Below are 21,707 nucleotides of genomic sequence, written 5' to 3'. Positions count from 1 at the left end.
CACCGTGAAATTATCGAACATGTGAACGGGTACGCTCACCTGATATCGCCTCTTTTCTACACCTATCTTCGCTGCTGCCCTAGGGCTTATATATGAACAAGTAGCTCCAGTGTCCCAGAGCGTAGTTAGCTTTATTCCATTAATGAAAATGTCCGATTTAGGTTGATCTCTGGAAACGGAAGGGATGAGGAGATGATTATCGACATTGCATGAACAAGGGGTACTGAGTGGTGTATTTTTGTATTCACAATCCTCTGGCTCCATCAGCTGTGTTTCTTTTATGGGTTTGGGAATGGTGGCCGAGAGAATATGGCGGACCCGCCGAGCCTCGCCTACTGCGACAGGTCCTCTTCTTTTCCCTGGTCCTCTTCCAAATCTACTTCTCCTCCAACCGCATTCAAGTTCCTCCTCTGTCCGAGAGGTACTGCGTTCCCTCCCGATCCTCCACCACGTTCTCCGAACTTCTCCCCCCATGGAGGCAACAGTCCAACCTTAACCTTAGCCTCCCTTACAGGGCATTCCTTCAGCCAATGTCCTGCTTCACCACACTCGGTACACTTCCCCTCCTTCCTCCTTGTCTCCCTCAGATCGGAGCTCGGCCTAGGCCATCTTCGGCGAACTTCGTCGATGTTTGGCGGTGTACTCTTTACCACCGTCGACATCATAGCCGCCTGGACACCACCCTGCGCCGAAAGTTGCCCCTTTTCCCATTTCTTCTCTTCTTTCTTCTCCGTCCTCTGACTTTCCACCACTGTCGTTGTCCTTATCCCTCCTTCCCTTTTCCTCTCTGCCTCCTTCTCCACTTGTCTCCTCCACAGGCGGTTGTCCAAGGGGATCACAAACTCCAATAGCTCTTTCACAGTCCCAAACGATCTACCGTGTCTTGCAATTTCATCTAGAAGGTGCGATTTTAGTCCTTTCTTGGCTCGGTCAACTAGATTTCCATCATCAGACCACTTAAGAATCGCAACATGTCGCTGGAAGGCGGAGAAGTAGTCCGAAGCAGACCCGGTTTGCTTGAGGTCGTTAAGTTGTCGGGCCGCAGTTCCTTCTTCGTCTGGATCACCAAAGTTAGTCTTGAGGTACTTAACGAACTGATCGTGTGTCGTGAGGTACTCAGGAAGAGGTCTTTTGGATAGATCGGGCTGCACTGCAAGAAGAGGTGTTTCGCGTAGATGAGAGATCATGAAAAAGACTTTCTTAGTGTCGTCGGGGAAAAGATGAGAGTTCAATTCGAAATGTACGTCGCACTCAGACAGAAAGGCGGTTAACTTGTTCCGATCTCCTCTCCAGAGGTCTGGGTTAGGTAGCTTTATCCCCTTCCGTTGTTCGCCCACTACGCTTGGGGTCGCCGAAGTTTGCCGTCCCATGGCGTACCTCACTCCTTCTGATATGCCTTCTGCAATCCCGCCCACTGTATCCCTTTCTCTTCTCTGTTCCCATTCCTCCCTACGCCTTCTCTCCTCCATCATGTCTTTGTTCATATTCGCCACCATCTGCATCAAGGCCAACACCACCCCTTGTGTTCCTTCTTCTCCCAAGTTCGCCGTACTTCCAGTGTTTTCTCTTGGGCGTGGGGTTTGGTCTGATCCAAGTGGGGATCCCGCAGTGGGAGAGCATTAGACGGAGGAGAAAGGAGGGTTAGAAGGCACCGGTGGAATGAACTCATCTCCTTGAATTGATCCCCCCACACTATCCTCCACTCCAAGGTCCTGCCCCATTGCTCTGCTAGCTCCTCCATGCTCTCCTCTCGTCTCCTCATCCTGTCTCCATCCCTACTCATCCCTCGTGTAATTCTTCTTTCTGGTTCCATATTATCTTTGTACTTCTCCGAGGTTCGCACGGGTCGTCGGTAAGAGCGATCCTTGATACTGTCACGGCCGTCGAGCAACTTCTTCCTTATAGACCGACGGTCGACGAACCTCGGCTAACTTGACGCTTCTGAGTCGATGTCTCACCCAACCAGGAGGGCGCAGACGTCGAAAGGAGTGTAACTACGGCGTACTTCGGCGTAGTTACTCTAACTAAGGCTTTGTTCTATTGATGGCGATGTATCTCGATGTATAGCTATCTCTATTTGTCTTTTACTACTGACAACAATCAAGGATCGCTGAAGAACTTCAGCGATCTTCTCAGCTAATATTATCTACTCCTCCTAGACGTTCATCCAACCCTCTCGCGCTTTGACGTACTTCAACGCACTTCGTCCAACTTCCCCGAGCCCTCGGCCATCCTCTTCCTCCTTCGACTAACTCCGCCTAACATCGCCGCACTTCTGCTCCCATTGTCCCTACTTAGCCTAACTCCGTCTAACATCGCCGCACTTCTGCTCCCATTGTCCCTACTTAGCCTAACTCCGTCTAACTTCGCCGTACTTGGTGTCAGAAGTCCTGAGTTACGTGTAGAGTAAAGAGGTTAAGGCGTGATGGGGTTTTGATGGCCAAAGGAGGGTCATTGTTGGTGGAGTAATCGAGGTGTCGCGACGTAGTTCGTGACAAATCTCAATTGGAGTTAAAAAAATTAAAAATGACATTGCGCAAGACCCACAAGACGAAATCAACCGAAATGAAGCTCAGCCATTGGGGCGCATACGAACTCTCTTTGAGCAACTTGAGGAGCAAAGAAACGCACAGAATCAAGAGTTTTTACGAAATCTTGAACGTGATCCCAGACGTCAAAATGCAATTGTGCAACGACAATTTGCGCAGAATTTGCAACAAGAAGAATCCTCTTCCTCATCTGAAAGTTCAGATGAACTAAACCTCCATGATGATGATACATCATTCAGTCTTGCAGCACATGCACTCGCAGCCACAAATCTACCCAACTCCTATCGAGAAGCGCAAAATACAGGTGAATGGGAATGTTGGAGAAAAAGCATGGATGAAGAACTTGAAAAAATGTCAAAGTACAAAGTCTGGGAAGTTGTGAACTTGGATCCAAAAATGCGCATTTTAAAGGGGAGATGGGTGTATACTCGCAAGATAGACGGAGAAACTGGTCTCCCATCTACCTACAAAGCTCGCTTTGTGGCAAAAGGTTACAATCAAGTGGAAGGATTGGACTACAATGAACTCTTTGCTGCTGTTGCGCACAAAGATTCAATTCGAGTTTTCCTTGCAATTGTCAACCACTTTGATCTTGAATGTGATCAAGTTGATATCAAAGCAGCATTCCTGAATGGGGAATTAGAAGAAACAATCTACATGCAACCACCAGAAGGATCCAACATCCCAGCAAACAAAGTACTTTGGTTGCGCAAGTCACTTTATGGTTTGAAACAATCACCACGATGTTTCAACAAAGCACTTGATAAGTGGTTACAGTCTCAAGGACTACTTCCTACAAAAGCAGATCCTTGTTTCTATTCAAAGCGTGAAGGAGATAATATTCTCATGCTCTCGGTACATGTTGATGATCAACTCATCGCATGTAACAATCGAACTATGTTGGACAACTTCAAAGCGGCACTTAATTCAGAATTTGAGTGTTCAGACTCTGGTCCAGTTGGATACTTTCTTGGTTTCAACATTCACCGTGATAGAACAAATCACAAACTGTTTATGTCTCAAGAACATTACTTTGAATCACTTCTTGAAAGGTTTGACTTGAAAGATTGCAATCCTGCAAAAACTCCTCTACCTTCTGGATTTCGTCCAATCCCTGCAACAGATGAAGAACATGAAGAAGCAAAACACTACCCATATGCCCAAGCAGTGGGGGCTATTCTCTATGCTTCAACCATAACTCGACCTGATCTTGCTTTCCCAGCTAGTCTCTTATCTAGATTCCTTAGTAAATGGAATGACTCACATTGGAAAGCGGTCAAACACCTACTCCGTTATATCCGTGGTACTTCTGATCTTTGTCTCACCTTCAACAAAGAGAATAGCAATCGTATTGCATTAGGTTATGCAGATGCAGATTGGGGAGGAGATTTGGACACTAGAAGATCAACCACTGGATATGTCTTTAAAGTTTATGGTGGAGTTGTTGCTTGGAAAAGTAGGAGACAGCCTACAGTTGCGCTTTCAACAACAGAAGCGGAATACATGGCATCTTCAGATGCTACACGCCAAGCTGTATGGTTAAGACAACTTCTGGATGATTTGGGACTTGGACTTGGTGAAGAACCTTTGAAACTCCTCAATGATAATGCGGGAACTATAGCTCTTGCCAAGAATCCGGTTCATCATAACAAGACAAAACATATTGACCTGCGACATCATTATATTTGGGAGAAAGTTGAAGATAACACTGTCTCTCTGTCACATGTTCCCTCAGCAGAGAATATGGCTGACTTATTGACAAAGGCTCTTCCTTCAGATACATTTGATAGACTGAGGGAGTTATTAGGGGTATGTGGCAGATCCGCTTGAGTGGGGGTGTCGGAAATAGAGCAATCGGTAACTGCCACATTGGAGCGCTATCGCTATTTCCGCGCATTCCCTCGTCTCATATCTAACCTCTGTCAATATTGTACTCTTCATGCATTCTACTTTCTACATCTGACACGAACTCCATCTCTTAGTGGTGCAGTTTACTTCCTGTTTTGTTATGATGACTTCACCCGAAAAGTACATCTTTACTTTCTCAAACACAAATCAGACGCTTTTGCGCAATTACAACATCATATTGCAAAAGTAGAAAGACAACTTGACACTAAAGTTAGAACACTTCGCTCTGATAATGGTGGAGAATTCAGTTCTATGGCAATGAGGAATTTTTGCGCAACACATGGTATTCAACACATCCAAGTACCTCCAGATGCGCATACACAAAATGGACGTGCAGAACGACTTCATCTTACAATTCTCAATGGAGTGCGCACAGTTCTGGCGCATTCTGGGCTTCCTGCTAAGTATTGGGCAGAAGCAGCAAATTACATTGCTTATACTCGCAACCGATGTCCTGGTGGTCCAAAGCGACACGTTCCAGATGACATTTGGTACAAAAGTGAAAAGCGACTTTCTCATCTTCAACCATTTGGGTGTAAAGTCTACCACCGTGACCATAAACAAAGCAACAAACTTGCGCAACGCTATCGCGAGGGACAACTACTTGGCTACCAAGAAGGTACAAACAACTTTCGCATTTTGGACACTCTCACCCAGAAAATTTGGATCACAAGAGATGTCATTTTCGCTACAGAATCAGATTTCTCCGAAGTCCCTGAGGTTTCTGATCTAGAACTTACACCACAAGTTATTGGTAGTGGGGCGGATATTCACCGCAAAAATCAGTCAAATCCGTCCTGCAGGGACTTAGATATTCAAAAAGCAAATTCAAAATTCACAACAATCTCAATTGGAGTTGAAAAACTTAAAAATGACATTGCGCAAGACCCACAAGACGAAATCAACCGAAATGAAGCTCAGCCATTGGGGCGCATACGAACTCTCTTTGAGCAACTTGAGGAGCAAAGAAACGCACAGAATCAAGAGTTTTTACGAAATCTTGAAAGAGATCCTAGACGTCAGAATGCAATTGCGCAACGACAATTTGCGCAGAATTTGCAAGAAGAAGAATCCTCTTCCTCCTCTGAAAGTTCAGATGAACTAAACCTCCATGATGATGATACATCATTCAGTCTTGCAGCTCATGCACTTGCAGCCACAAATCTACCCAACTCCTATCGAGAAGCGCAAAATACAGGTGAATGGGAATGTTGGAGAAAAAGCATGGATGAAGAACTTGCAAAAATGTCAAAGTACAAAGTCTGGGAAGTTGTGGACTTGGATCCAAAAATGCGCATTTTAAAGGGAAGATGGGTGTATACCCGCAAGATAGACGGAGAAACTGGACTCCCATCGACTTATAAAGCTCGCTTTGTCGCAAAAGGGTACAATCAAGTGGAAGGATTGGATTACAATGAACTCTTTGCTGCTGTTGCGCACAAAGATTCAATTCAGGTGTTTCTAGCAATCGTCAACCACTTTGATCTTGAATGTGACCAAGTTGATATCAAAGCAGCATTCCTGAATGGGGAATTAGAAGAAACAATCTACATGCAACCACCAGAAGGATCCAACATCCCAGCAAACAAAGTACTTTGGTTGCGCAAGTCGCTTTATGGTTTGAAACAATCACCAAGATGTTTCAACAAAGCACTTGACAAGTGGTTACAATCCCAAGGACTACTTCCAACAAAAGCGGATCCTTGTTTCTATTCAAAGCGTGAAGGAGATAATATTCTCATGCTCTCGGTACATGTTGATGATCAACTCATCGCATGTAACAATCGAACTATGTTGGACAACTTCAAAGCGGCACTTAATTCAGAATTTGAGTGTTCAGACTCTGGTCCAGTTGGATACTTTCTTGGTTTCAACATTCATCGTGATAGAACAAATCACAAACTGTTTATGTCACAAGAACATTACTTTGAATCACTTCTTGAAAGATTTGACCTGAAAGATTGCAATCCTGCAAAAACTCCTCTACCTTCTGGATTTCGTCCAATCCCTGCAACTGATCAAGAACATGAAGAAGCAAAACACTACCCGTATGCGCAAGCAGTGGGGGCTATTCTTTATGCTTCTACGATAACTCGACCAGACCTTGCATTTCCTGCAAGTCTTTTATCTAGATTCCTCAGTAAATGGAATGACTCACACTGGAAAGCCGTTAAACACCTACTTCGTTACATCCGTGGTACATCCGACCTCTGTCTTACCTTTAACAAAGAGAACAGCAGTAGAATTGCTCTAGGTTATGCGGATGCGGATTGGGGAGGAGATTTGGACACCAGAAGATCTACAACTGGCTATGTCTTCAAAGTCTATGGTGGAGTCGTTGCTTGGAAAAGTAGAAGACAACCTACAGTTGCTCTATCAACAACAGAAGCTGAATACATGGCATCTTCAGATGCTACAAGACAAGCGGTGTGGTTGAGACAACTTCTGGATGATTTGGGACTTGGACTTGGTGAAGAACCTCTGAAACTTCTAAACGATAATGCGGAAACTATTGCTCTGGCCAAGAATCCAGTTCATCATAACAAGACAAAACATATTGACTTGCGACATCATTACATCCGTGAGAAAGTTGAGGACAATACAGTATCTCTTGGACATGTTCCCTCAGCTGAGAACATTGCAGACCTGTTGACAAAGGCCTTACCCTCTGACACATTTGATAGGTTGAGGGAGTTATTAGGGGTATGTGGCAGATCCGCTTGAGTGGGGGTGTCGGAAATAGAGCAATCGGTAACTGCCACATTGGAGCGCTTCTATATTTCCGCGTATTCCCTCGTCTCATATCTGACCTCTGTCAATATTGTACTCTTTATGCATTCTACTTCTACATCTGACACAATTTCATAGCATAAGCTAGCATTTTGTCTGACAAGTTCTCTGTCACGAACTACGTTGTAACATCCCTGACAACTGCCATCACCGACCCTCCTTTCACCATCATCGACCTTCCTTTCACCATCACCAACCTCCACTTGAACCACTGAGACGGACTACCGCGAAGTTACGAGAACCAAGAGGGTATTATTTGTCACGATAACCCCGCCTAGCGGAGAACTACGGCGAAGTTAGGGGAAGGAAACCGAAGGAGAGCAGAGCAGGGGAAGTTAGGCGAAGTTAGTCGAAGTGAGTGGAGTAGGACATCGGGGATATGGCGAGGTACGGCGAAGTTGAACAAAGAGGACTGAGCGTGAGGCAGTGCAGGAGTTGAGGGACGTTCTATGAGAAGTGAGGAGTAGTATAGATAGGTTACAGATCGCTGAACTTCTTCAGCGATCCTTGATTGTTGTCAGTAGCGAGCGATATATTCAGTAGCTACAACCATTGAGTTAAGGAGAGTTACCACCGAGCAGTTCGACGTACTACGGCAAAGTTAGCCGCAGTTCATCGACGATCATCTTATCACTTACCACTCGACCTATCACTACGCCGTAGTTAACTGTAGTTCCCCGACGAGTACCCTGTCCTAGTGAGACATCGACGCCCCACTACGACGTAGTTAGCCGAGGTTTGTCGACCGTCGGTCAGTAGAAGAGAAGAAACGACGATTGTGACATTCTCCCCAGCCGAATTTAACTGTGCATGTGCACTGCGCTGTGCTGCAAGCGCAGGCATGGGATCCTTCCCCTCTAAAATTGTTTTTTGAGCCATTTCTTGAAACAGCGCAGCCTGTCTAGCTCCAACAGCTGCAGAATACTGTTTATTAATCTCCTCCCAAAGCAATTTCGGATTTGGCGATTTCCAGCCTTTCACATCGGATGTCAAAGCTGATGAGATTGTTTCTGCAAGCGATTGAAAGATTATCGAATACGCTTTTGCGCTTTTCAGACGATCTTTGATGTTTTCCTTATCTTTCAAGTCTTTAGATGGCGGTTCGGCGTCGATATACGGTAGTAATCCTTTGCCCATAAGTGTGGTAGCGACATGAGCTTCCCATTGCGCATAATTCTCGCTTCCTCGCAATTTTACAATTTTCACTTTTACTTCGGTGTCAGATGAGTCGGACATTTTTCGAGATCGAATATCTCGATAAGGAATGAAGGAACGGAGCTGATTTTGGATGTGGTGGTAGACGCAATGTGTTACTACAGGTGTAGTAAAATCCAGCCCAGTCGGTTTGAAGTGGACCAAGTAAAACGAGAAAGACGACTTTTGCGATTTTAAATTTGGATTGTGGTGTCAAATTTACCAAGTCCAGATAACTTCGAAACGACTGATGCTACGATGCTGCGATCGAGGGTGGTGATGAACGCAATGGTAGCGGATGTGTGGGAGACGTAAGAGGACTGGAGGTGGAGTATTGGTTGAGATAATGGAAAAAGCGATATTTTGCAAAATGTAAAATCAGTGAAGTTCAAACAACAAAGAACAGACTCTCAGAGTGACTCAGCTGATTGCGAGGCGCGCTTGGTATGTCCTAGGACTCAGAGGCGCACCACTGGGGTGTCCAGATTTGCCTACACTGCTGTATCTAAAGCAATACACGATGCACCTCCCACAATAAAACAGGTCCGGTTTTAGGAGGAAGAAGAGAGTATTGTAAACGAATGAGAGAAAAAGCGAAAGTGTGGAAGTGATTTCGACTTTTCACCTGCGCTTCTGCAGGACTTGCCTTCACTCCCAGCCGAGAGCGTCGATCGATACCAGAGGCTTGCCGTAAAGCGTGGATTTGAGGAATAAGAGGAACGAGGTGAAAGAGAAGGAATGGTTTGCTCGGAGATTTAATTTTATTTTTGATATTCTGAGATAATGGTCCGACGAAATTTCGATTTGATTTCAGATCTAGAAAGAACGCGGTGCAATTGTCTAGGTACAACTCAGAGCGGGACAGATGAGATAGAATTGAGGAGATGGGGAGAGAATGTCGATTTAGACGATTTAGGTAAGGAAATGTTGTAAATCTCGGATTTGATGTTTTAAATCTACTGGTTCAACCGTTCAACGAAATTCGGATCTGATTTTGGCAGGGGATAGAGTGTCGTGTGACGATTCCAGAAATGTAGAGAGCGATGAGAATGAAGCGAAATTGATGGAATGAGAAGGAAAATTGATTGTCAGAGACCAAGGAGGTGTCGGAAATTCAGCAATCGGGTAACTGCCACATTGGAGCGCTATCGCTATTTCCGCGTATGCCCTCGTCTCATATCTGACCTCTGTCAATATTGTACTCTTCATGCATTCTACTTCTACATCTGACAGGAGGGGTATATTGTTCTTACAAAATTTTCCAAATTTCGCCCTAAGGTGTTTGTCCTTCTCAATCCTTGACCGTCTGTCCAAAACCGGATTTCTCTTCTGCTCTGTATAGTTCTAACTCTCCTCTTTCAAATGATTCCAAGAGTGTTACGTTTTGAGAAGAACCTGCTGAGATGTGTGGAAATAGCAATTTTGAGAAACTCATTGAGTGGGATGGAGATAAAAATTTTCTGCTCTTGTATCGTTCTAATAGTCGATCCTGGTGAGCTCTCAAGTGCCACGGTGATCAATCGAGTAGTGGCGAGTTCAAATCCGAAGAGATATTGAGAATCGGAGCTGTATTGGGGGAGAGAGAGCGAAAGCAGATTCCAAGCAATGAATCTGTTCGATGGAGATGATAAGGCAGTGTGTGGCAACTTCGGAAATGTAAAGAGTGCTGGGAACAGTGTGATATTGGTGAAATGGTAGCGAAAAAGAGGAAAGAAGGATTGAAAGGTGATAATGTTCTTACAGAATTTTGCTTCAAACTGTTTTCCTTCTCACTCTGTGACCGTTTATCCAAAACCAAATTCTACTTCTGCACCAGAAAGTCCCAACTGTCCCCTTCCAGATGATCCCAAGAGCGTAACGTTCTGTAAAGAACTCGCTGACCTGTGTGAAAAGGCGTTTCCTCAAAAATGAGAGAAGGAAATGGCGATAAAATTTTGACTTGTCCTGTAACGTGCTACACGGCAATGTTGGTGAGCTGTCAATGACGGTGGTAGTCGATGCGGCGATGGCGAGTTCGGATTCGAAGAGATATCGAAGATTGGAGCAGTATTGGGAGAGACAGAGCGAAAGCAAAAGTTATCAATTTCAAGCGAAAGGAGGAGGAGTGGAAATGAAAATTTTGACCGGTGATGATTCTACTGATTCTACTGATGCTGGAGGGACCTCAGGGGTGTCGGGAGCGATTAGATAGAGTCCTAAAGAAGTGATAGAACGTCTTAAAGAGATGATTCAGGCTCATAACCTGTCAGATGTAGAAAGTAGAATGCATGAAGAGTACAATATTGACAGAGGTCAGATATGAGATGAGGGAATACGCGCAAATAGCGATAGCACTCCAATGTGGCAGTTACCCGATTGCTGAATTTCCGACAGCAAAAACTCCTCTACCTTCTGGATTTCGTCCAATCCCTGCAACAGATCAAGAACACGATGAAGCAAAACACTACCCATATGCCCAAGCAATGGGGGCAATCCTTTATGCTTCAACCATTACTCGGCCTGATCTTGCTTTTCCAGCAAGTCTCTTATCTAGATTTCTCAGTAAATGGAATGACTCACATTGGAAAGCGGTCAAACACCTACTTCGTCATATCCGTGGTACTTCTGATCTTTGTCTCACCTTCAACAAAGAGAATAGCAATCGCATTGCTTTGGGTTATGCAGATGCAGATTGGGGAGGAGATTTGGACACTAGAAGATCAACTACTGGATATGTCTTTAAAGTTTATGGTGGAGTTGTTGCTTGGAAAAGTAGGAGACAACCTACAGTTGCGCTTTCAACAACAGAAGCGGAATACATGGCAGCTTCAGATGCTACACGCCAAGCTGTATGGTTAAGACAACTTTTGGATGATTTGGGACTTGGACTTGGTCAAGAACCTTTGAAACTTCTCAATGATAATGCGGGAACTATAGCTCTTGCCAAGAATCCAGTTCATCATAACAAGACAAAACATATTGACCTGCGACATCATTATATTCGGGAGAAGGTTGAAGACAACACTGTCGCTCTGTCACATATTCCCTCAGCAGAGAATATGGCCGACTTATTGACAAGAGCTCTTCCTTCAGATACATTTGATAGACTGAGAGTGTCATTAGGGGTATGTGGCAGATCCGCTTGAGTGTGGGTGTCGGAAATGGTGCAATTGGTAACTGCCACATTGGAGTGGTTTTGCTATTTCCGCGTATTCCCTCGTCTCATATCTAACCTCTGTCAATATTGTACTCTTTATGCATTCTACTTCTACATCTGACAGATAGAACTCATCTCCTTGTGTTGAGCCTTTGGGAGTATCAATTGCGCCAGGCCATTGTCCCAAGCTTTGTCTTAACTTCTCCAACATTTTTCTCCCCATCTCTTCTGCTGTTTCTCCTGGTCTACTCATACTTCTTGTAACTCTTCTTCCTGGTTCCATATAATCTCAAACTCCTCCAAGGTTTGTACGGGTTGTTGGTAACAGCAATCCTTGATACTGTCACAAACCTCACTTCCTCTCCCCTGCTGACCAACAGTCGTTTCACAAGGACCAACTAATCAGCATTGGCTCGATATAACAGTGCCCAACGGAACAGTGATCTGAACCACTGCAACAAAAAGGCCTATTAATCTGTGGTTAACCCTACCACTGATTGCTGGTTAAATACCCTTCCCCAACTTTTGCTCGACTTGTCACATCCTTTGGGACTTGTTTTTTTTTTAAGAAAAAGTTCAGACGGGAAGTGCATCATTGTCCATGTACAATACCTACAAAAGGTGACATTAGAGTAAATCAGCTAACACAGTAGCCAGAGAAGTAGCATCAAAGTATACCAGATGAACGCCGAGATGATTTTGTGAGAGGGTTCTGCAACAATCAGCATTGCTCCTTTAACGGCTTAGGAAATGTGTCATGTAGTGTTACCTTTCTTCCCCAGTTCACACCTATCAGTTGGGTCGGTTTGGCAATGATGGTGTGTCCCCATGGATAGCATTCCATCCGGATCCTTCAACAGAGTCGTGGATTGAGCTGGGAATTTCTTCCGTCGTTGCCGAATAATATGTGTCTTTGATTCCGGGGGTGAACACAGAGCTAGAGGTTTAACAACTCGGGGAAGAGACGTCCTGAGCTCTTGTTTGCAGGTCACAAAGCTGTGGATACCAGAGGAGATGATAAAAGTATACTGCTAAAATTGTCATTGCTCAAGATATATTGGACATCTGGCAACTGGGCGGATATGTTTCCACTATTGACCTCCTTCTTTGCTTTTTTTCTAGGCAAAACCTCCTCGTTGGCCGATTCAGTTGAGCTTTTGAGTATCGGAGGCTCAGATGGTTGACATAATTCAAGCAGCATACCTTCAATGATGTGTCTCCTCTTTGGCATTTCCTCAATGTCTAATCCCTGTGAGCTTTCACAAATTGGGTCCATGCTTTTGAGTGACAGGTCTGCTTTGTCCTGATCAAGATGAGCATCAGATTCGTTGGTTGCAGCGGCTTTATTCCGTTTGTTGTGCATCACTTGTTTGGCTTGTCTACGTTTTTGGTTCGGAAACAATGCACTGACAGTCGGAGGAGGCAGTTGTTCTAAATCAAGGTGGAATGGGGCACCTCTTCTGTTATCCGCGGCTATTGTGAGGCATACAGGCGCATTATCACCACCAGTGCTGGCCCTGCGGCTGACACCAGTGTGATAGGCCAGTCCAACAGTTTTCTCCTTTCAATGAGTGAGCTTGGGTACTTTCATAGCAGGAGACGGCCCAGCACTCTTTTAGAAACCTTAAACTCTCAAAGGGTTGTCCATCCCACTACAGGTCTGCATTGTGGCTCCGTCCCGCTCCCCAAGATTGTCTCCTTACACAACAAGCACAATCCATTGGTCAATTTGAGTTGGACTTTGGAGTTACTCAAAGAGAACTGAGAATCCACAGTAGAACAGACTGATGACCTCTGACAGGTCGAACGAGCATAGAGCCATCCCAAATGGCACCACCACATCTCGATGGCGTAATAGCCGGCAGGTCCAGCGCTTGACACATAGTCCAACTGAGCCTCAGTGAACATCTGATCCAGCAGCCCATTGGTCCTCGTATTGGCTGAGGTTGCACCTATGCCGTCCAAATCAACATTGTACCAACGGAAAAATCCTCCATCTTCTTGTAGCATAGCACAGATCACTGTATCGGCTGCTGCACCGGTCTCGAGGCACTCCTCACGTTTGGTGGTATGTCTCTTCAGAGTTTTGAGTGTGGTATTTACTGCTTACACCTTTGTCTTGGGTGTGATCTTGCTGAGTGCTTTCAACCCATGAAGCCTTGCTTCTGGACCTCGAGGTTCATCATTGGGTTGAAGGATTCAAGGGGCTCGTCTCTGACGTTCTATTTGGGCAACTTGTTCACACCAAGCATCTTCTAGGATCTCTGCATCACTCCGTGTGGCAAGATTGTTCATTTGAGTATGGTATGATCTGGCTGCTCGGGCTTGCCTGACTTCTTTCGGCACCAAGTCAACCTCCCTCTGACGCAATGCAGTCAATACCGTAAAGAGGAAAGTGATCCTGTTCTTCTCATCTACCGGTCTGGAATCCAAACACTGATCCTCAATCCAGCAGAGAATTTGCGGAGGTACGCTGTCTCTGTCCTTCACCTGACCTGATGACATCTCTCAACTTCTCATCTTGATGATTTCATCATTCATCTGACAAAACAACATTTCACCCCTTGGCCACAAAGAAGTTGTGTAAAGCCACCGGTCAAGGACTGGCACTTTGACATCTTGCAGGAACATGGCATAATTTACTGCCATGTCAAATCCGTACCCACAAATGGCTGAATTGGGAGAGCGGTGTCCAATGGCATACCACACTTGATAGCCATGCAAAATTCAAAGAGATACTCCAAGCAAAGATTGGTTTGCCATTCAATGCCCTCCTCTGTAAAAGGCCACTCCTTGTATTGTGGCATTGTCATAAGCCATATTGTGACATCCCCTGACAGCCACCATCATTGACCCTCCTTTCACCATCACCAAACCTCTATCCATCACCAACAACCACAATCCTGAACCACTGAGACCAACTACAACGAAGTTACGAGAACCTAGGGACCATTTGTCACAACAACCCCGCCTGGCGGAGAACTACGGAGAAGTTAGGAGAAGGGAACCAAGGGATGCAGGGTAGGGTGGAGGAAGTAAGACAAAGTGCGGCAAAGTGAGCGGAGTAGGACATCGGGGATATGGCGAGGAATTGTGAAGTTGGACAAAGAGGACTGAGCACAAGGCTGTGCAGGAGTTGAGGGATGTTTTATGAGAAGAGAGGAGAAGTATAGATAGTTTACGGATCACAGAACTCTTCAGCGATCCTTGACTGTTGTCAGTAGTGAGAGATATATTTGGTAGCTACATCCTTTGAGTTAGGGAGAGCTATCACTCAGCAGTTCGACGTGCCACGGTGAAGTTAGCGGCAGTTCATTGACGATCATCTTATCATTTATCATTTATCACTTGACGTATTACTACGGCGCAATTAGCCATAGTTCTCCAACAAGTACCCTGTCTCAGTGAGTCACCACCGCCCTAGTACAACGTAGTTGGCCAAGGTTTGTCGACCGTCAGTCAGTAGAGAAGAAGAACCGACGTTTGTGACACGCATGATCGTTAGAGAGGGTGTTTGGGATGAAAGATGCAGGAAAGTTCAGTGAGAGGTTGTGCCTTTTCATATGACGGTTGGCAGATTGCTCACCAAATCTGTCCAGAGCCATACTAACCCATTCTTTGGCAAACATACCCTGTGCGACTGCCAAAGAAGGTCTTGCTTGTCTGATCATTGGCACTTCTTTGACGTGTTGTAGCAATACATGGAATATCTCTGTCAATGTGTCAAGAAGTTCACTACTCTGTTGCATGTACGGGAACGTCTTTGCCTTCATGGGGAATGGATACCACCAAGTAGGCAGTTTCTTGGGGTTGATACCCGGCTGTTTCACTTCCATAGTTCCAAAAGAGTAGGCTTGATGGCCCTTCCTGTCACAAAGGACGTGATAAGTTAGTTTGGAGAGTGTTAGGATGGTTTGGGTATTTAACCAGCGACCAACGGTAACGATTGACCTTCGATTATTAGGCCTTTTTGTTGCAGTGGTCAAGATTACTGTTCCGATTTGGACTGTTATATCGTCCCAATGCTGGTTAGTGTCACGAACTACCTCGTGACACCTCAATTATTCCACCAGCAATGACCCTCCTTTGACCATCAAAACCCCTATCACGTCTTAACCTCTCCACCCTACACTTAACTCAGGACACCTGAGACCAACTACAGCGAAGCTAGACGGAGTTAGGCTGAGTAGGGACAATGGAAGCAGAAGTGCGGCGATGTTAGGCGGAGTAAGTCAAAGGAGGAGAAGGATGGCCGGGGACTCGGGGAAGTTGGACGAAGTGCGTTGAAGTACGTCTAAGCACAAGAGGGTTGGGTGAACGTCTAGGAGGAGTAGATAATATTAGCTGAGAAGATCGCTGAGGTTCTTCAGCGATCCTTGATTGTTGTCAGTAGTGGAAGATTGATAGAGATAGCTACATTTAAATCAAGATACATTGCCATCAGTAAAAAAACCCTAGTTAGAGTAACAACATCAAAGTAAGCTGTAGTTACACTCCTTTCGAAGTCTGAACCCTCCTGGTTGGGTGAGACATCGAGTCTGAAGTGTCAAGTTAGCCGAGGTTCGTCGACCGTCAGTACGTTAGAGAGAACCTAATTGACGGGCGTGACAGTTAGTTGGTCTTGTGACACTTCCGGATCAGACAGCGTGGAGTCCATTTGGCGGTTGTCATGACATGGGGATGCGGATGGTGAGGGGGCCAGCAAAGCAGCATACCGACACTATCTTGAACAGAGCCATTGAGTCTGGCCATGCCTGGATAATCCACCCCATGCTTGCAACAGCTGGCAAGATACCTCTGCTCTCTCTCCTCTGCCATCGCATCTTCCAAGACCAAATCAGCAGCAGAGCTTTTTGAAGCTCTCACTGCATCCTCTGAATTCCTCATGACAGAATTGGCACTGCTGTGAAATACAGGCTGTAGTGCTTCCACCAATGCTGAAGTAAAGGAGGAACAACAATGACCGGCCATTTTGTCACGAAGTGACAAGACAGTTTGGTTAGAGTTGGATGGGTTGGGTATTTAACCAGTGACCGGCGGTTTGCAGTAACCGCCGGTTAATAGGCCTTTTAGCGCAATGGTTTAGACCACTGTCTCTGAAGGGCACTGTTATATTGTCCCAATGCTGGTTAGTTGGTCTTGTGACATTAACCGGCGGTTAATAGGCCTTTTAGCGCAATGGTTTAGTGTCACGCCTGCGGGTAGACTGCGGTAGCAAAGTACTGCCTTGGGTACTGAAGGGTTTTAGTCTCTTGCTCGTAGAGCTTGATGACTGCCTTAGGTACTGAGGGTACTGAGGTGTTGGGTTAGAAGCAACTAGGTGACTTTCAAAGATGAAGTTCAACTCCAAGATGAAGATACATTGCTGAAGAAAGAGGGGGGAGATGTGCTCCTTTTATACCCTTCAAAACTAAAGTAGGTGTACTAAATAAAAAGTGTGTGAGGGATTTTTTAGCCAATCACGTAAATGCCTCAAAGTGAGCACACCACGGGAAACTAAGTCCAGCCAATCACATAAATGCCTCACTGCTAAACTGCTGAACCTTCCAGGCTTCAGCCGATCACGTAAATGCCTCACTGCTGAACTGCTAAATACCATGACTAATATTTTCCATCATCCCTTATCACAGTTCCTGGCATGAGTCATATTTCCTTATCACTTATCTGAGCATGAGTCAGAATTCCTTATCACTATTCACGACATTTAGACCACTGTCTCTGAAGGGCACTGTTATATCATCCCAATGCTGGTTAGTTGCTCTCGTGACACATTTCCTCTACAGGCAACATTGTCGGAGTCACCAAAGCGGCTGACTGTGATTTGGCTGACTTGGAGGGACAAGTCTTCGTATGAGCAGGGACAGTGGAGGACGTCTTTGGCACTACTGGACACCATGAACGAGTCTTTGTAGGAGCAGGGACAGTGGAGGACACATTTGGGACTTCTGGACATGATGAACAAGGCTTTGGGGATGTCAGACAGGATGTGACAAGTTGAGTGAAAGTCGGAGAAGGGTATTTAACCAGTGATTGGCAGTAGAGTTGACCACCAATTAATAGGCCTTTTCTTTGCAGTGGTTAAGATCACTGTTCCGTTGGGCACTGTTATATCGAGCCAATGCTGGTTAGTTGGTCCTTGTGACAGATTATTCAGCAGTTAAAGGTAGGATCCTTGGTTTGACTCCCCGGATGGCGCCGGGGGTAACCTAGGCCCTACTTGGAAAACCTCCCTCCTGGAGTAAGTTTTTGGTCTGTTGTACCCTTCCCAGTGTGGGGGCCTAAGCGGGGTCCCCTTGTTGGGGGCCCAAGAGAGCAGTGTTGGGACCTTTTTTTTACGGGCGTAAATACGTTTTACGTTTACGACATATTTTACGGTGTAAATACGCCTGCTCCAGAGGACCTGTCGTATTTACGATAGCCACATTCACCAGGTATTGCCTTTTTGGGGTTGATAAGTGTCACGAACTACGTCGTAACATCCCTGACAACCGCCATCACCGACCCTCCTTTCCTCATCACCGACCTTCCTTTCATCATCACCAACCTCCACTCGAACCACTGAGACGGACTACGGCGAAGTTACGAGAACCAAGAGGGTATTATTTGTCACGACAACCCCGCCTAGCGGAGAACTACGGCGAAGTTAGGGGAAGGGAACCGAGGGGTAGCAGAGCAGGGGAAGTTAGGCGAAGTTAGTCGAAGTGAGTAGAGTAGGATCTCGGGGATATGGCGAGGTACGGCGAGGTTGAACGAAGAGGACTGAGCGTGAGGCAGTGCAGGAGTTGAGGGACGTTCTATGAGAAGTGAGGAGTAGTATAGATAGGTTACAGGTCGCTGAACTTCTTCAGCGATCCTTGATTGTTGTCAGTAGCGAGCGATATATTCAGTAGCTACAACCACCGAGTTAAGGAGAGCTACCACCGAGCAGTTCGACGTACTACGGCGAGGTTAGCCGCAGTTATTCGACGATCACCTTATCACTTACCACTCGACCTATTACTACGGCATAGTTAGCCGTAGTTCCCCTACGAGTACCCTGTCCTAGTGAGACATCGACGCCCCACTACGACGTAGTTAGCCGAGGTTTGTCGACCGTCGGTCAGAAGAGGAGAAGAAACGACGATTGTGACAATAAGGGGTTGAAACCTCCTGAACTCTCCAAAACTTGTCCCAGCTGGTAGGTTTTTACAAGGCGGTTTTTACGATTTACAACGTAAATACGGAGGTCTCCATCAGCGTTTCTACGACCATTCGTATTTACGCCGTAAAGTCACAACACTGCAAGAGAGTGCATGATGTCACAAAGGATGTGACAAGTTGAGTGAAAGTTGGGGAAGGGTATTTAACCAGTGATTGGTGGTAGAGTCAACCACCAATTGATAGCCCTTTTTGTCACAGTGGTTTTAGATGCCCTGAACACTGTCACATTGGGCACTGTTATATTGAGCCAATGCTAGTTAGTTGGATCTTGTGACAGAGGCAATGGTGGAAGGTTCCAAAATGTGGAGGTGGAGGTGGAGGTATTCAGGGGTATGTGTTTCATGTGTCTGATTGTGCAAAAGCAGTTTGACAAGTGGCAGATAGGTGATGTATGACACCAGCACCCGCAAGAGCCTCTAGAAAAAATGGCTGCACAACGAGTTCAGGACAAGAAGACATGAAATATATAAAACGGTTGGATTTGGTAAGGTTAAAGAAAAAAATAAAATGGATGAAAGAAGTACAATTGATGGATAGATAGTACTGGGGAACAAGGGGAAGTGGGCTGAAGTGCTGAGTATTTAGTATGACTGACTTGACTGCCTGTTGTCAGGGCACTGGCAACCTTGCATAAGATGGTGTCTCAGCAACAATAAACACCATGACAACAATCAAACATTGACAAAATCCAATGGACATTAAAACCAGTGTCTCACACACAACATGTTTATGGCCGATAACAACAAGCAATACCAGCAAACTTGGCCAAAGCCAGAGGTACCTTGACCAACAGATGTTAACATGGTTTGAGAAATGCTGGTTGACAACAAGGAAAGTAGCAATACTGTAACCCACTGAGTGTCTTCTCCACCAACACCAGGCATATCAAGCTCACAAGGACATTTGCTCCTAAGGAGGGGGCGACTGTCACAAACTATATCGTGACATCCCCTGACAAACACCATCATGGACCCTGTTATGACTGAGAGCTAGGCAGTGACCAGACCCAACTTCAGTGGACTACAGCGACGGAAGACAAAGTGATAGCGTAGAGTGGATTGGACGATGATGACAAGCACCTCAGTGGTGAATGCATTATGACGTAAGTCACTAAGATAACAAGGGGTGAGTAGAGTGAGTGGCAAAGTTTTATGAGAGTAACTTATGAGAATTCATTGACAGATGTAATGATCCTGCTTGTGAGGATCACCACAAATAAATAAATGTAACCTACCCGTAGGGCTGGATACTGAATCGGAACTCTGTGATGTGGATAATACTAGCCAGCAATGATCAAAGGTCAGTAGATGTAAGTAAAGAGTGTGTCAAGGAAACCAAAGAGGGTCTGAGAGAGGATGGAGGGAAAAGGAGGGAAAGAAGGAAGGGGAAGAAGAAGTGAGATAAAAGAGGATGGGAGAAGAAAGACAATGGAGGAAGAGATCCCCCTCAGACCCAGCTTATATACATGATTGGGGTCCCGTAGTACGGAACAGCTACGCCATATTTGACGGTACGGGGATTATTACGGTTTAGGAGTCCTCTAAGAAGAAGGACGACTTGTCTACGGAAAGAGAAAAGGAGGAATAGGATTCTTGCTAGGGAGGAACTACAATAAGTATCAGATGGGTGAGAAGGAGAAGGGAGAGGAAGGGAACTATGGACTACTCCTCATGTAGGGGACAGCCAGGTTCACTACAACAGAGGGAAAAGAGTGAATTCAGTGCTCCTATATAGACCTCTGTTCCTACCGAACTACAAAATGAACCGGCTACCTCCACCTTGCTGAATCATCAATAACGTCATGATTGATAAGCATCTGAATAAGCAGCTTATCAAGCAATGATGTCATTGCTGATCAAGCAGCTGAGTAAGCACTACTAATCCCCATGCTGAATCAGCAATGACCAATCCTGTGCTGAATAAGCAATGACCAATCCTTACCGAGTCTCTTAATGTCCTGATCTCTGTCTGACCCTGATAAGCTTCATTTTCCTATTCCACATCATGCTCCTTGTCATGCTCTACAATACCAATCATACCTCCTTGTATGCAGTGTCATAACAGACCCTCCTTTCACCGACCCCAGATCCATCATCAACCACCACAACCCCAAATTGCTGATACCAACTGCAGCAAAGTGACAAGAACCTAGGAGGGGTATTAGTCACAACAACCCCGCCACATGGAGAACTACGGCGTAGTTAGCTGTTTGTTGAGCGGCGGTCAGCTGGGAGGAGACGAAATGATGATGGTGACAGTGTCACAAAGCCTGTGACAAGTCGAGCGAAAGTCGGGGAAGGGTCTTCAACCAGCGATTGGCGGTAGGGTTAACCGCTGATTAATAGGTGTTTTTGTCGCAGTGGTTAAGATCACTGTTCCGTTGGGCACTGTTATATCAAGCCAATGCTGGTTAGTTGGTCCTCGTGACAGACAGCCAGGAAAGGTCTTAATTTATCACGCCTGCAGGTAGACTGCGGTAGCAAAGGACTGCCTTGGGATCTGAGGGGTTTAGTCTCTGGCTTGTGGACCTTGGTGACTGCCTTGGATACTGAGGGTTCGAGAAGTTGGGTTAGAACCAACTGAGTGACTTATCAAACGAGGGGAAGGGAATTGAAAAGATACATTGCTGAAGAAGAAAACTACAGCACTAGATAGGGTTTAAAAACTAAAATCAGCCTTTTCCAGGAGGCTTGTGCAGACCTGCGGAATACAAGCGCTCTGAACCGTCCTGCACTGTCCTGCATGCATTGCCATGCATCCCACTGATTACCACTGATATCCTACAATGCCATATCTGCGTTTACCTACGTCTTACTATGATATCCTACGTGATGCGCTGTGAGATGGTGACTTTGTCGTAGGTGGTCGATGAGGAACTATGAGGAACTATGCAGAACATAGAAGAGCTGCAAGAACAAGAGACTGAGAGA

The 21,707-nt window shown here is 45.6% G+C and overlaps 4 protein-coding genes across 4 annotated transcripts; 1 reads left to right on the top strand and 3 right to left on the bottom strand.

Annotated features, from left to right (window-relative positions):
• Window positions 1-5,582: 5,582 nt before the first annotated feature.
• TREMEDRAFT_26101 (uncharacterized protein) lies at window positions 5,583-7,181 on the top strand (the record flags this gene model as incomplete). The annotated part of the gene is made up of 1 exon (XM_007000652.1): window positions 5,583-7,181. A coding segment is annotated over one exon (1,599 nt), but the record flags the coding sequence as incomplete, so codon positions are not given.
• A 5,384-nt stretch (window positions 7,182-12,565) lies between these two features.
• On the bottom strand, window positions 12,566-14,226 carry TREMEDRAFT_58515 (uncharacterized protein; the record flags this gene model as incomplete). The annotated part of the gene is made up of 5 exons (XM_007001236.1): window positions 12,566-13,138; window positions 13,231-13,651; window positions 13,688-13,748; window positions 13,797-14,072; window positions 14,124-14,226. The coding sequence occupies 5 exons, from the start codon at window positions 14,224-14,226 to the stop codon at window positions 12,566-12,568; spliced, it is 1,434 nt and encodes a 477-aa protein (XP_007001298.1).
• Window positions 14,227-15,032: 806 nt separating this feature from the next.
• TREMEDRAFT_58514 (uncharacterized protein) lies at window positions 15,033-15,413 on the bottom strand (the record flags this gene model as incomplete). Its single annotated transcript, XM_007001235.1, has 1 exon — window positions 15,033-15,413. The coding sequence occupies one exon, from the start codon at window positions 15,411-15,413 to the stop codon at window positions 15,033-15,035; it is 381 nt and encodes a 126-aa protein (XP_007001297.1).
• Window positions 15,414-16,188: 775 nt separating this feature from the next.
• TREMEDRAFT_58513 (uncharacterized protein) lies at window positions 16,189-16,548 on the bottom strand (the record flags this gene model as incomplete). Its single annotated transcript, XM_007001234.1, has 1 exon — window positions 16,189-16,548. One exon carries the CDS (start codon window positions 16,546-16,548, stop codon window positions 16,189-16,191), a length of 360 nt encoding a protein of 119 aa, XP_007001296.1.
• Window positions 16,549-21,707: the final 5,159 nt, after the last annotated feature.

This window comes from Tremella mesenterica (genome assembly GCF_000271645.1).
Source record: "Tremella mesenterica DSM 1558 unplaced genomic scaffold TREMEscaffold_1, whole genome shotgun sequence".
Classification (NCBI taxonomy): domain Eukaryota; kingdom Fungi; phylum Basidiomycota; class Tremellomycetes; order Tremellales; family Tremellaceae; genus Tremella; species Tremella mesenterica.
This window is presented reverse-complemented; position numbering and strand designations above follow the sequence as displayed.